Below are 14,365 nucleotides of genomic sequence, written 5' to 3'. Positions count from 1 at the left end.
TGTATACTGCCTGGTTCCTTCTAAAAATGGCGCGTGCAGGTGCCTTGTTTCAATTGTAGATAGAGTTTGTGTACCAGTTTGTTGGAGCGTTCTCGCTACAGTCATGCACGTGGCACATGTGGAAGGGACGCGCAGGCAGGAAAGGTACACAAACTCTATCTACAATTGAAACAAGGCACCGACATGCACCATTTTTAGAAGGAACCAGGCAGTATACACCCAGCTGCACTTAAACTGAGGTGACCCAGACTTGATAAAGGGGTCGGCAAGACGCCGAAACTCGTTGTCTCGTAATAAACTTTGTTGTATCCTGCATCGGGTTGTGGTTATGTGCCTTACGATCGTCTATTGGCTGGATCACTCCACTGTGACAAGCTGAGATACGTTGTGTCTACAGGGCAGAGCCTTACAAGCCTTGCCATGCCTCAGATGTAGATGTGATATCAATGAGACAGGGGACCAACACAGTGAAAAATATCATGTGACCACGATGGAGAGTAGAAAAACTCAGCATTACAGGTAAACGGTCACTATTGGTAAGTGATAACGTGTTGTTTTACTGAAAATTGCTAAACTGTGACAAACTTTTGGTTTGTGATGGGGTGGATTACAGCATCATATACACAAATTGGTGCTCATAGCCAACATAATCGCTTTGGCCCATAGTCAAAGTAATAACTTTTTCAGGCAATCAGTTATGTGGCAGCGTAGCTTCTTGGACATTACAAAATTGCTGAAAATTGCTAAACTGGAATGCTCCTTTAAATTGAACTGCACAAAGGCCAAGTGACCAATGGACATTATATCAGAGGCCAAGGAAGAGGCTGCTTGGGCAAGTGAATAGGACTAAGCCATACAATGTTCAGTGCTGTGCTTGGCATAGTATTAAGAAGCCTCAGTGCTTATCCCATGGCTGTAGCCTCTTCAAACAACAGATTGGCAGGGTCGCTGGGACTTGAACTCCGACCGCTCATAAATTGATATCTTGTGGATACAATAATAAATTCCAAGACTACCACTTTAACTGCACTTTAAACCTTCAAAACGACCCCCGGTCCAAGAAAAGAAGAATCAAATTAACTGGTGAACGAACAGAACATTTATATGGTGACCTTTTCATCTTTTTAGCTGCAGATCCGCTAATTCTCGGGTTCCTCTCCTGCCATCCAAGATGGTCGCACCACTTACCAGATTATTTGGTCCAGAATTGCTCTTGGATTGGCCAGAACTGTTCACGTGACCAGGGCTGGCCAATGCAAGTGCAGCAGGAAGTGTCTTGGGCTACCAAATCCACAGTATGAGAAGCGGTTAGCCATCTTGAATGGCAGAAGAGGAGCCAGAGAATCAACAGATCTGCAACTGAAAAGATGAAAAGGAGGTCATCATGTAAGTGTTCTGTTCGCTCTCCAGTTAATATGATTTATTTATTTTAACTAAAGGGATATTTAAGGATGCAGGGGGTCATTTATTAACCTGAAATAATTGCAGCGCAACTAACCAACATGCAACATATGTACTTCTCCTGTGTATATGTGCCTCATTACCTGCTAGAGAAATGTATATAGAAAATAATCTAGAGGCAATAAACCAGTAAGGGTACGGCCACACGGTCAGGTTTCCTGATGCAATTTAGGAAGCTAAAATCAGGAGTGGATCATAAAAGAAGATAAAGTATAAAGGACAGATACGACTTCTCCTCTTTTTTGAATTGTATCCTGATTCTGGCTTCCAAAACTGACCTTGTGGCCATACCCTAGTAATAAGTATATAAGCATATAATATTAGTTTATGGTAGAACAATATGGTAGTTGTACTGTAGGTTTTGTGAGCCCAAACCCTTGGGTAACTCTCAAGTACCTGCAGTTTGCTATGAAGGATGTTCATCTCATTCTTTAGCTCACAATGCTTATTGCTCAGTTCAATCCAGTCTGCTTTCAGTTTTTCGTATTCTTCTTTCCACAACACACATTCCTCTGAAGACATTGATAATGACATCTGCAATTTGGGATGCATCACAAATACTATCAGGTTACGGTGGCATGGTAACTTTTGGTTTGTGATGGGGTGGATTACAGAATCATATACACAAATTGGTGCTCATATCCAACATAATCGCTTTGGCCCATAGTCAAAGTAATAACTTTTTCAGGCAATCAGTTATGTGGCAGCGTAGCTTCTTGGACATTACAAAAAAAATAAAAATTAAGTACAACTTCATAAAGAAATGTGATTGTCTGTGGAAGCATGTGAGTAACACCACAGCTGCAAGCAAAGAAATTTGTTGTAAGACAATTAGCTTTTCCAATAAGGGCCAATGCACACAACCGTATGTATTTTGCGGTCCACAAAACACGTATCCGCAAAAAATACGGATGATGTCCATGTGCATTCCATACTTTGCAGAATGCAACAGCTAGTCCCTAATAGAACAGTCCTATTCCTTGTCTGTTATGCAGACAATAATAGGACGTGTTTTATTTTTTTGTGGAAACGGAATGCATACGGAGTGACTTCTGTTTTTTTGTGGCGGACCCACTGAAATGAATGGTTCCGCATACGGTCCACAAAACTAACCGAACGGACACGGACAAAGAAAATACGTTCGCGTGCATGAGCCCTAAGGGTGCTGGCACACGGCGCAGTTGTCATGCAGTTACACTGCAGAATTTAGCCAGTTACAATTGATATAACAGGTAATTTCTGGTATGCAGAACACCAGTGTTTAAAGGGGTATTCCAGTTGTGAGAACTTTTCCCCTATCCACAGGATAGCGGACAACTATTAGATCTGAGAGGGTCCTAAAACTGGGACCCCCACCGAGAACTCCCCTAAAGATGAATGAAGTGGCAGCAATGGCATTGCCCATATTCAAACTGCAGCTCCATTCATTTTGAGGTGCCCTAAGTGGTACAAGGTCCCCATTCTCGTGATCAGTGGGGGACCCCCACGGATCTAAAAGTTATCCCCTATCCTGTGGGAAGTTCTCACAACTGGAATACCGCTTTAATTAGGCTGCTAAATTGTACAAATTCTGTAAAGCTATACTGACATGACAGTGATGAAAAAATGGCCTTTGAAAAACAGGGAAAAAGTCTATATTTCATGGGCATTTTTCACAGATGCCTTTCTGAAAAACGGGCATTAAAGACGGCACCTTAGAATTGTATGGGTGCTGGCGGGCCATGAAAACAGACAAAACACATGTCCTGTTTCTGACAGCCGGTATTCATGGTCTGTTAAAAAAAAAACGGATGTGTAAATACACCCATAGACTATTATTATTCTGAAAATGACGTGTGAATGCCTGTTTGTTGATATAGTTACTGATTGCAGTCAAGAGCACACAGTTTTCAACTGCATCACAACTACGCTGTATGGCAGCACTCTAACAAACAATCCACTTAATAAGACCATTCTGCATCTTTAGCCTAACATGGTGGTAGAGGGGCAATACAAAGTCAAAATGAGCTGAAAACAGAAAAGACCTAAAGAGGACCTTTCATGGGTCCAAACATTATCAACTAAGTATCAGGATACGTAGGGGATAGTGCAGGGATCTAACTGCACTTACTATTTTTTCTGAGCGCCGCTCCGTTTGCCCGCTGTGGCCCCCGTTGTATTCTCCCACCTGGTTTGCAAATTTTAGCCATCAGAACAATGAGGAGGAGTCTTTCTCCGTGGGCATCTCCTTCTCCCTGGCTGTAGCGCTGTCCAATCGCAGCGCAGAGCGTCACAGCCTGGGAGAAGGTGAGTTTTTTTTTCTCCCAGGCTGTGACGCTCTCTGCTGCGATAGGACAGCGCTACAGCCATGGAGAAGGAGACGCTCACGGAGAAAGACTCAGTCTCCTCCTCATTGTTCCGATGCTAAAATTAGCATACCAGGCGGGAGAATACAACGGGGGCCACAGAGGGCGAACGGAGCGGCGCCCAGAAAAAATAGTAAGTGCAGTTAGATCCCTGCACCATCCCCTACGTATCCTGATACTTAGTTTATAATGTTTGGACCCATGAAAGGTCCTCTTTAAAACTAAACAGTCCATTGCCAACAGTATTTTATAGCCTGTACAATATATGCTTCATACAGCCATGTAACAGATCTTATCATGTAGTAGTAAGAAGCCTTTCCCACTTCTTGCATTGCCCTGACATGTTCAATCTCCTTTTTGGCAGAAAAAAATATATATACAGTATGCACACAGATCTGTACGTGTGAAAACATGGTTTTATTTCAGTACAAACCTCCACATTCTGGAGTTGTCTTTGTGTGGCTATTTTCTCCTCTGATAACTTCTGAAGTGATTCTTTGGCTTTCTCCTCATATTTCATCTTGTGATCTTCCATCTCCAAGAGAAGCTTTTTCACATTTGTCTTTGGAAAACTCTATCAAAGGAGATGTAAATTAGGAATTTTATCTTCATATTACATATAACAACGTCATGCACATGGTCCTATTATTAATAGGGCTTCCAAAACGGTGCATGAGCACGTCTACTGTACCTTTGCATGCCTCACATTTCATGCAGACAGTACATTTCTGTCTGATTTGAATGGAAGACAGATGGAGTTCATCTCAAAGGTGAGGAGCTTGAGAGCTACCATGGGGTATCTTAGCCCAAGGCCCCACCAATGCAATCTCCCTTGCATGTGTCAATGAAAACTTAGAAGCTTGTTGCAGAATCACAGTGTATTTCTGAATGAGCTTAAAAAGGCTGTATAACACAAAATGTAAGACTGGGTTTACACATTATGATTCTGGGAAGATCAGACATTTTAAGGATACGGCCCCAGGGTCAGCTTTCTCCATGCAGTTTTTGGAAGAGGGTCTGCAAATTAGCTCTTAGCAAGCTCTAATTCTACAAGATGTAAGGTAGCTATCCTATAAGTCAATGTTCAACCTTTTAAGCAGGTCTTGAGACATCACTTGGATAATAATTAAAGGCTATGTACACCTTTGGAGACCATTTTTGTTTATGATTGCATTTTACTAATTTTTGGCTAAAAATCATATTTTCAATTGGTCTTTTTATTAAAATATTGAGTCGTTCTGTCACAAAGGGTTAACTGTTTTTCTAACTACGTGACTGGTACTTTCTGCTGGTCATCTAATAAACCTTATCTCTAAACTACTAAGAAGTCATAAACACTTATTTAATCCACATTCTTATCAGTAATATAAAAACTGATCTATAATGAGTGTTTATAATGTCAGAGAGCAGAGATAAGGAGCCTGTCAGCTCCTCAACTGACGGAAAAGAGAGAAAATCCACTGGCTGCTACTAGAGCATCTAAGCTATGTACAGAAAAAAGGACTCCATATTTTTAGTAAAGACCAACTGAAAAAATTATTACATAACAAAGGTGTACATAGCCTTTAAGTCAGCCCCTCATCTGCAGACAGCTGTTTCATGGTGATTGCCCCTCATTAGTGCAGAACAGAGAGTAATGACTTAGCCGAGTCAGAGGCCTAAGTCAGGATAGTATCCTCTGCATGCAGTTTTGGAAACCAAAACCAGGAGTGAATAAAAAAAAGAGGACACCTTATACTTTCTCTCCTTTTATGATCCATTCCTTATTTTGGCTTCAAAAACTCCATCACAAAACCTTACCATGTGGCCGTAATACCCTTAAAGTGATAAGATAGGGAGATTGCCTGCAGTCTGACATTAGGCAGCGGTCCTTCCTATGGTGATGACTCACAAAGACTCCTGTTCACACGCAGCTATCACCACAGTCTGACTTGCCAGATTACATCTTGCATGTTCGTCACAGTTTCCATTACAATGCAATTTCTGTGAACTGAATGATTCATCAGTGTAATGCTAATTAAACAATAAAGCCAAACTGATGGCCAGCAAGCGCGGCGTACCAGACACACTTTGCACAAGCCGTCACACTCTGGACACCCTTCAGGGCCGGGGTACTCTTCACCCGCCTCCAGCAGGAAGGGGGACTTTGGCAGAGCTCTTCCCAGGTGTCAAATAGCAGGCCGGCTGGGCACACCGGCCACAGTTGGGCAAAAAACCCTAAGTAAGCGCTGGGAATGAAAGCGTCCCGTCTCCCAGCAGTACCAAGATCCGGAGTGGATCTCAGAGTGACACGTGCGTAAAGCGAAAATATTTACTAGCTCCGCCCTCCGGGGGCGAAACCCCACCCCTCGTGGCCAGCGATGGGTGAGAGATGTCCCGCCGGAGGGCCGGAGACCACCCGGGAGAATGAGAGACACACGTCTTCGCTTGGTGACATGCTTCCAGTGAGACTGCGTCTGTCTCCCTGGCTGCCTGACAATCAGGCAGAATGTGCCTGGTCTGTTGTATAGCAACAAGCTAGGAATGCACTGATTGACAACTGCCTTGTGTACCTTGCTGTGCTCACTGAATCTCCTCCAGGTGGCCTCCTGTAGATGCTGTAAGGCTATTGCCTGGCATACAGTATACCTTCTCCTCTTTGTTCAGTGGGCTAGAGGTGATCTGACCACAATTCATTATGTTAGGTCTGGAAAAGGAATCCTAGGACATTTGGTTACCAGCGATGCTAGCTGCAGGCAGTGATTTTTCTGCTATGTCCACAGAGAAAAAAAGTTCTGAAAAAACATTTTTGGCAGCTTAAACAATGCCAAATCAATGTATTTTACCTCTTTCTTACCAAATTCATTAGGTAATGCAGAGAAAAATACTGTAATTAGTGACATGCCACCTCACAAGCCATTTTTAAAACAGCGGTATAAAAATATGCGCCCATTTTACACGGTGGAATACACAACTTTTTTGCTGCGTTAACAAAGCCTTACAACGAACATGGCGGAGAGAGGCTGTTTTATTCTCTTCTAATATTCCAGTTAAAGGTTGCTTGGGGGAAATAGAAGAATTTGGGCTAGGTTACGGGGTGTACGGGCAAAGAATTTATAAAAGGTGGTGTCCAAGCGTATTGGTGCCTGCAATGCCGACAGCAAAATCCCCCCTCTTCTCAGGATTCACAGTTTTTCTGATACAGAGCTTGAAATCCTCTGCTATCCACAACCATACAGTTACACAATAAACTTCTTCCATAAAAAAGAACTACGTGGCACTCATCTATCACTGTTGAATAGAGCGTTAGTTTATAAACACATAAAATCACATTGGGCACAGACAAGAGAAGCTTAGACAATGTGGTGGATATTTTGTGGATCTCCCCGCTTCGTCTTGAAGAGTTCCCCTGAGGTGCCCACTTGGGGTGATTAGAATGATTTCAACTGGAGTCTTCATATTAAAGCTTGGGTCTACTTATGAATACCTACACATGTTGCAGATTACACATGGTTTTCCCACACGGATTTTCGTGCAGAAAAAAAAAACACAGCATAATAAAGTACTAGCAAAGTGGATGAGATTTCACAAATCTCATGTACACTTTGCGTATACTTTCCAGGCAGCAATTGACCCACTGTGCTGATTTTCAAATCCGCCCGCATTGTTTGTGCAGTCTTTTAATAAGATTTTACCCTTTGCAATGCAAAGAGTGAGAAAGGGGCAAAACCGTTTCCTGATGCAGTTTTGGAAGCCAGAATCAAGAGTGGATCATAAAAGGGGAGAAAGTATAGGACAGATACGACTTCTCTTTCTTGATTTCACTCCTGGTTTTGGCTTCAAAAACTGCATCAGGAAGCCTGGTTGTGTGGCTGTACCCTTGGGTCTGATCAGGTGTTGAGCCTGCAGTGATGTTCAGACATATATTCGTAATTTATGTACACAGGAAATAGATGTATAGAAAAGTAATTTGAAAACATGGAAAAAGTGTAAGGGGGGCCTTCACGTGCAATAAATTTTTTGCAGTAATTTCTGCAACTAAAAAAATTGGTTCCATTCATCTGAATGGGACTTCAAGAAATGAATGTGCTTGCCATAAAACAACCCCAGACAGATGAATGGAACTGATTTTCAGAAATTTCTTCAACTAAATCTGCCACGTGTGCAGTCATCCTAAGAGAATACCGTATTTTTCGCCCCATAAGATGCACTCCCCCCCCCCCCCAAAAGCGGGGTGAAAGTGCCCCTGCGTCTTATGGGACGAATTCTGGCAGTTTATATTGCAGTCTGCGATGTTGCAGCATCCCAGACTGCGATGTATTAGTGAGGAGGGTCTGTAGTAGGCGGGGAGAGCGGCGGGGCCGTGCAGGCACTGTACTCTGGCCCCGCAGCTCAGTATGTACTGTATTATATGTAGTGTTAATCATCAGATCTAAACTGAATAATGATGCTCTCCCCCTGCTCCCCATGTGTACCGTACTTACCGGTACACATGTCACGCTCCTGTAGTAAGCACTAGCAGGCAGACCGGGCTGCAGGCGGCCGTAACTCACTGAGGTCACGTGCCTGCTCCACCTACTTTATGAATGAAGCAGGCGGAGCAGGCACGTGACCTCAATGAGTTACGGCAGCCCGGCCTGCCTGCTAGCTGCTAGTGCTTACTACAGGAGCGTGACATGTGTACCGGTAAGTACGGTACACATGGGGAGCGCATCATTATTCAGTTTAGATATGATGATTAACACTACGTATAATACAGTACATACTGAGTGGCGGGGCCAGAGTACAGTGCCTGCTCGGCCCCGCCGCTCCCGCCGCTCTCCCCGCCTACTACAGCCCCTCCTTAGGGATCTGGGGATGGGATAATGATGGGGGGGGGGGGGTGTTCTGTGGATGGCATTATGATGGAGGGATCTGTGGATGGGACTGTTATGGGGGGATCTGTGGATGACACATATAGCAGTGTCATGCACAGATCCACTACCCCATAACAGTGCCATCCACAGATTCCCCCCACCATCATAATGCCATTCACAGATCCCCCCCACCATCATAATGCCATCCACAGCTCCCCCACATAACAGTGCCATCCACAAATCCCCCACCCCATAACAGTGCATCATCCACAGATCCCCCATAATAGTGTCATGCACAGACCGCCATTAGTTCAAACCCACCAAAAGCACACCTTTTGGTTAAAAATATTTTTTTTCTTATTTTCCTCCTCAAAAACCTAGGTGCGTCTTATGGGCCGGTGCATCTTATAGGGCGAAAAATACGGTAATAAATCAAATACTCCTATCTAAATGTACCTGAGTGTAGAAGAAGAGCTGGTTTTCAAGATTTGCCACTTTGCACTTTAAATGGTCTTCATTAAGCTGGGTCTGTAAGACATGCATACACAAGACTATTAATACAGGTGTTAATAAAAGGCACTCAGGCATGTGCAATATTGTCAGGAAATATAACCATGTGTATGGAATAAATGGGCAGTGACAATGATACATGAAAACATTTGAGCTGCACCCGCTTACCTAGCTTCAGCTCATCTAGTTTCTTCAGCCATGCTTCCTGTCAACAGTTCCTACCTCCTTCCTGTCGTGGGCCTTAGAAACCCATCACAGAGGAAACGCTGAACAACCACCACTGTTAGAATGTCATATTCTCCCCAGCAAACAGATCCATCACAAGATTACTCGTTTTTCTTCTATTTATTACGACGAAAACTTTCAGATCCTATTTCTAGACACATTTATTCCGCCTTCATGTTATAGCGGTCCATAAAACCGTATGGAAAGAGATACTTAACATAGCATACATTTCTCTGGGTCTTCTTTCAAACACAGTGTGTGGGCCAATATAAGAGAGGAGGCAGAAAGTTGTTCAAGATGGAGTTTAATTCTATAAATCATTTTTGACCTCTGACCAAACTGTAAAAAGTCAATTATACTGAGAATTCTTCCTTGTGAAAGTGAAGAATAAACTTGAAACATAACAGATAAAGACACTGACATCGATTTGAGTCTGCATAATGACCAATGGGCATATCTTCCATCTTTGTGTAATAGTACTATATATAGGACCAGCTCCAGTATACACGGGTCACTGAGGCATAATCAGATAACCCATCTTGAAAATTTAAAGGGGTTGTCCGAGTTATGTAAAAAAACAAAAAAAGAACTGTAAATCTGATGGTCAGTAATATATATATATAATCTAAGCAAGTTTTAGGCAAATTATATTTACTCATGTACCTAGATCTGTTCTGGCCCTTTGTTGACATGCAGTTGCAGAGCTGTGGGGGGGTGTAACAACAATCTCTGAGGTTTTCCTCATGAATATGTGTGGGTGTTAACAAAGACTGCCTTTCCCCTCCCCCTGCTCTGCAAAGGGAGTGAATAAAAGTGCTGCCCTGTCAGCAGTCTGACTGCTTGGATACTTCTTTCATAGGTTCTCAATACTGGAAAAAAAACGCTTCCATTTTGTCCCCATTCATTGTCAATGGGGACAAAACGTAACTGAACAGAACGGAATGCTCCAAAATGCATTCCGTTCCATTTGGTTGCATTCTCATAACGGAGAGCAAACCGCAGCATTCTGTGGTTTTCTTTCCGTCATGGGATGCGGAGCAAAATAGATCCGTCATGACCCCCAATGCAAGTCAATGGGGACGGACCTGTTTAACTCTGACACTATCTGACACAATAGAAGACGGATTTTAATGGAGTTCATGATGAATCCGTCTTGGCAATGTTAAAGATAATACAACCGGATGCGTTCATAACGGACTCAGATGATTGTATTATCAGTAACGGAAGCGTTTTTGCTGAGCCCTGACGGATCCAGTAAAAATGCTAGTGTGAAAGTAGCCTAAGATTTCTAGTAAAAAGTTGTGTAAAACCGAGGTCTGATCAGAGCACAAGACTGATGCTAAAAGATCCTGAAAATGTTTCTTTAAAGAGATACAGTACATATCTTATGTCTGAATTGCATTATACTTGCTCTCAGCTCTTAGGCTGGTTATTGATATTAGATTAATATCAGCCATCTAATGTGTATGGGAGCCTTCTGACTCTTCCACAATGGCAGATATCAGGAGAAAAGGGCTCTGGGATGTTGGATTTCAACATGCCTGATGCTTTTGTTCTCAAGAATAAGCAGCTGTCAAAGGTGTCTGGCAGCAATTTAGGGTACTATCCATCGGCCCATACTCATTGCAGTGATTCCTAAACATTGGCCATTTCCTATGTATGGGAATAAACAATCCCTACTGTTTTAGACGCCGGTCTTAATATATGTGACCCACAGTTTATTAAAACCTATTCTAAATGTCCTAATATGATTTTATCTAATATGTTTATTTATTTTTGTGAAATAGGGACCGGACATTTGGGTGCCTATCAAGCTCTGAGGTCCGTACACTGCTGACATGTCAGATTCTACTGCGCGGCCTAGTGAACAATGTACAGGCAGGAGCTAAGCACAGACGATATTGCTGCTCCTGCCTGTGCTGGCTCCACTAAAGCATGGCATAGCACATCTATCCTAGGCTTTAGCACATCGGAGCTGGTACAGGCAGGAGCAGCAATGTCTTCTGTGCTTAACTCCTGCCTGTACATCGCTCACTGGGCCCCGCAGTGGAATCCGTATACCAGTACACCACAGACATGTCAGCAATGTACGGACTTCAAAGCGTGATAGGCACCCGAACGTCAAGTGCCTTTCTGCACATACTGATTGGCTGATTAGTTAATAGTTACCCTCAGACTGTAAACATTATTGGGCACAAACTCCTCTTCTTTGGTTTTATTGTAATTAGATAATTTATTCAATATATTTTTCAATATTATATTCTAGCTGTTGCTGTTATTATTGGCTCACTACTGCACAGTACAACAACAGTCAGAAATTACCATCCATGACTTCTCGGAGGCCTGTACAAGCACACTTAGGAGCTCCTGTAAGGCACAAAGCTTTTTCTTCAGTTTCTGCTCCCTGTGTAGGGCCTCCTGCAAACAGATAACAGATCTAATTAATGACAAATTACTCATTTATCAATCTCTGGTAATGACAAATTCAATGCTAACTGATTCATATCTCTAAAGTAAAAACCACTTAGTACATAAATAACTTCACTAATGCCTCATTCACACTTCAGTGTTCGGTCAGTGATTTCCATCAGTGATTGAGAGCCAAAACCAGGTGCGGCTCTAAGCACAGAACAGGAGCAGATCTTTCCCTTATGTCTGTGGAGGCTCCAATCCTGGTTTTGGCTCACAATCACTGAAGGAAATCACTGACCTGTGAACTGGGTACTTGGATTGTTTTAAGGAACAGGTTTTTATATGCTTTGTGAAGCCAAAACCAGGAATGGATTTAGAAAATGAAGAAGCATTATCCGCGCTTTATATTTTTTCTTCTTTTATCACATAGTCCTGATTTTGGCTTCAGAAATTGCATCAAACAACCTGCATGTGTGGCTGTACACTTAGGGGGAGAGTTATCATCTCCCTGCACCAAAAAAGTGGCGTTAAAACGTAAAAAAAAAAACTACGCTGTCCTCGCCACTATTCAGTAAGGGGGCATGGCAAGGACAGGGGAGTGACCAGCCACCACAACAAATTTATCTTCATTTACTCCAGTTTTGGCGCAAATGAAGCCAGATATCTAGGGCAGCTCTGAGCCGTCGTAGATTTCTCTTTAGGTGCACAGACTGCAGGAGGACTAGGCAGGAGGCCTGGGCCTCATCATAAATTAGGCGCATCCTCCAGCAGCGCAGGGGATATCAAGACCAGCGCAGAAAGCCAGTGTGCTGCTAAAACCTCACCTGTGAAAAATGATACAACATTCCCAATTATAATCAATTTTAATATAATTCTACCTTGAGTAATATGGTCATATTAAAAACCTACATCTAGTCTGTTCAAAGGGGACCTGTCACCTGTGTCATGATGTCCAGACCACAGGCAGCCGGAGAACCTGACAGGATCCCTCATCACAGAAAGATATGCTTTACATGGAGACTCTACTCAATGTCGGAGAAAACATAGGGGCAGATTTACTAATCTTATAGATGGCGTATACTTAGGCTTTTTAGACCTGCACAAAATGTATCACTGTGGCCAAGGCTGGAAAATACATTTGCTGCAGGGATAGATACTTTAACCCCTTAATGACCAGACCTAAAAAGGCCTTAAAGAGGACCTTTCATAGATTTTTTTTTTGTTTAAATACCTTTTTCTTACAGAGGACCCCCGCTGATGTTGCCACCCTGCCTGTTTTTTTTAAAATATCGCTCCTGTGCCCCGCTGTGTTCCCCTGTAGTTTTCCCACTCAGTATGTTAATACTGAGCATCAGTACAAGGAGGAGGAGATGCCAGGGTTTCTCAATGGGCATCACCTTCTCCCTGGCTGTGCCGCGATCCAATCACAGCAGAGAGCGTCACAGTCAGGGAGAAGGTTATTATTATTTTTTTCTCCCTGGATGTGACGCTCTCCGATGTGATTGGATCGCGGCACAGCCAGGGAGAAGGAGACGCCCATTGAGAAAACCTGGCGTCTCCTCCTCCTTGTACCGATGCTCTATATTAACATATTGAGCGGGAAAACAGCAGGAGGGCACAGAGGGGCGTAGGAGCGATATTTAAAAAAAACTGGCAGGGTGACAGCATCAGCGGGGCAAAAAAAGGTATTCAATTAAACTTTAATGGTCCTAACATTTTTATTTCTTAGGCGACTTTCACATCTGAGTTTTTTTAATTTAGGTTTTGAGATCCGGCAGAGGATCTCAAAACCTGGATTAAACTGAACAGTTTTGTCCCAATTCATTGTTAATAGGGGAAAACTGATCAGGATGCATCTGTATACATCAGTTCACTTCAGTTGCGTTTTGGGGACAGAAAAAAACGCTGCAATCAGTATTTTTGTGTCTGGTTTGCAAAACAGTCGTTACAGAAAAAAAGGATTAGGCACCCATTGACTTGCGTTTTTGCGTGATCTGGCAGTTATCAGCAAAAACGCTTCCGTTACTGATAATACAACCGTCTGCATCCGTTATGAACAATCCGGTTGTATTATCTTTAACATACCCAAGACGGATCCATCATGAACTCCATTAAAAGTCAATGGGGGACGGATCTGTTTTCTATTGTGTCAGAGAAAACTGATTCGTCCCCATTGACTTGCATTGTGGGTCATGCCGGCTCAGTTTTGCTCTGCATCCCTCTCCGGTCTGGGAACGCAACCAAATGGAACGGAATGCATTTTGGGGCATTCCGTTCTGTTCAGTTCCATTTTGTCCCTATTGACAATGAATGGGGACAAAACTGAAGCGTTTTTCTCCGGTATTGAGACCCTATGACGGATCTCAATAACGGAAAATGGAAATGCAAGTGTGAAAGTACCCTTACAATGATTTTCATGCCTGATCAGATTTGTTCAGTTTTGATTTAATACTGGATCCGGACGAAACTGAGCCATCCAGGTGTATTAAATGGAACGGATCCTTTTAATTCAGGTTTTGAGCTCCTCTGCGGGATCTCAAACCCTTAATTAAAAACGCATATGTGAAAGTAGCCTTA

General features: G+C 42.9%; 1 protein-coding gene across 7 annotated transcripts in view; it reads right to left on the bottom strand.

Annotated features, from left to right (window-relative positions):
* TRAF3IP3 (TRAF3 interacting protein 3) overlaps nt 1-14,365 on the bottom strand; it is a 74,722-nt gene that overhangs the window by 17,046 nt on the left and 43,311 nt on the right. For all 7 annotated transcript variants that reach the window (XM_040424015.1, XM_040424014.1, XM_040424020.1 and 4 more), the window contains 4 exons: nt 11,699-11,794; nt 9,098-9,169; nt 4,240-4,380; nt 1,858-1,995 (listed from right to left, as the gene is read on the bottom strand). In XM_040424015.1, the coding sequence (XP_040279949.1) occupies nt 1,858-1,995; nt 4,240-4,380; nt 9,098-9,169; nt 11,699-11,794 (447 nt within the window). The remainder of the gene's footprint in view (nt 1-1,857; nt 1,996-4,239; nt 4,381-9,097; nt 9,170-11,698; nt 11,795-14,365) is intronic.

Source organism: Bufo bufo, chromosome 3 (genome assembly GCF_905171765.1).
Source record: "Bufo bufo chromosome 3, aBufBuf1.1, whole genome shotgun sequence".
In the NCBI taxonomy this organism is placed as follows: domain Eukaryota; kingdom Metazoa; phylum Chordata; class Amphibia; order Anura; family Bufonidae; genus Bufo; species Bufo bufo.
This window is presented reverse-complemented; position numbering and strand designations above follow the sequence as displayed.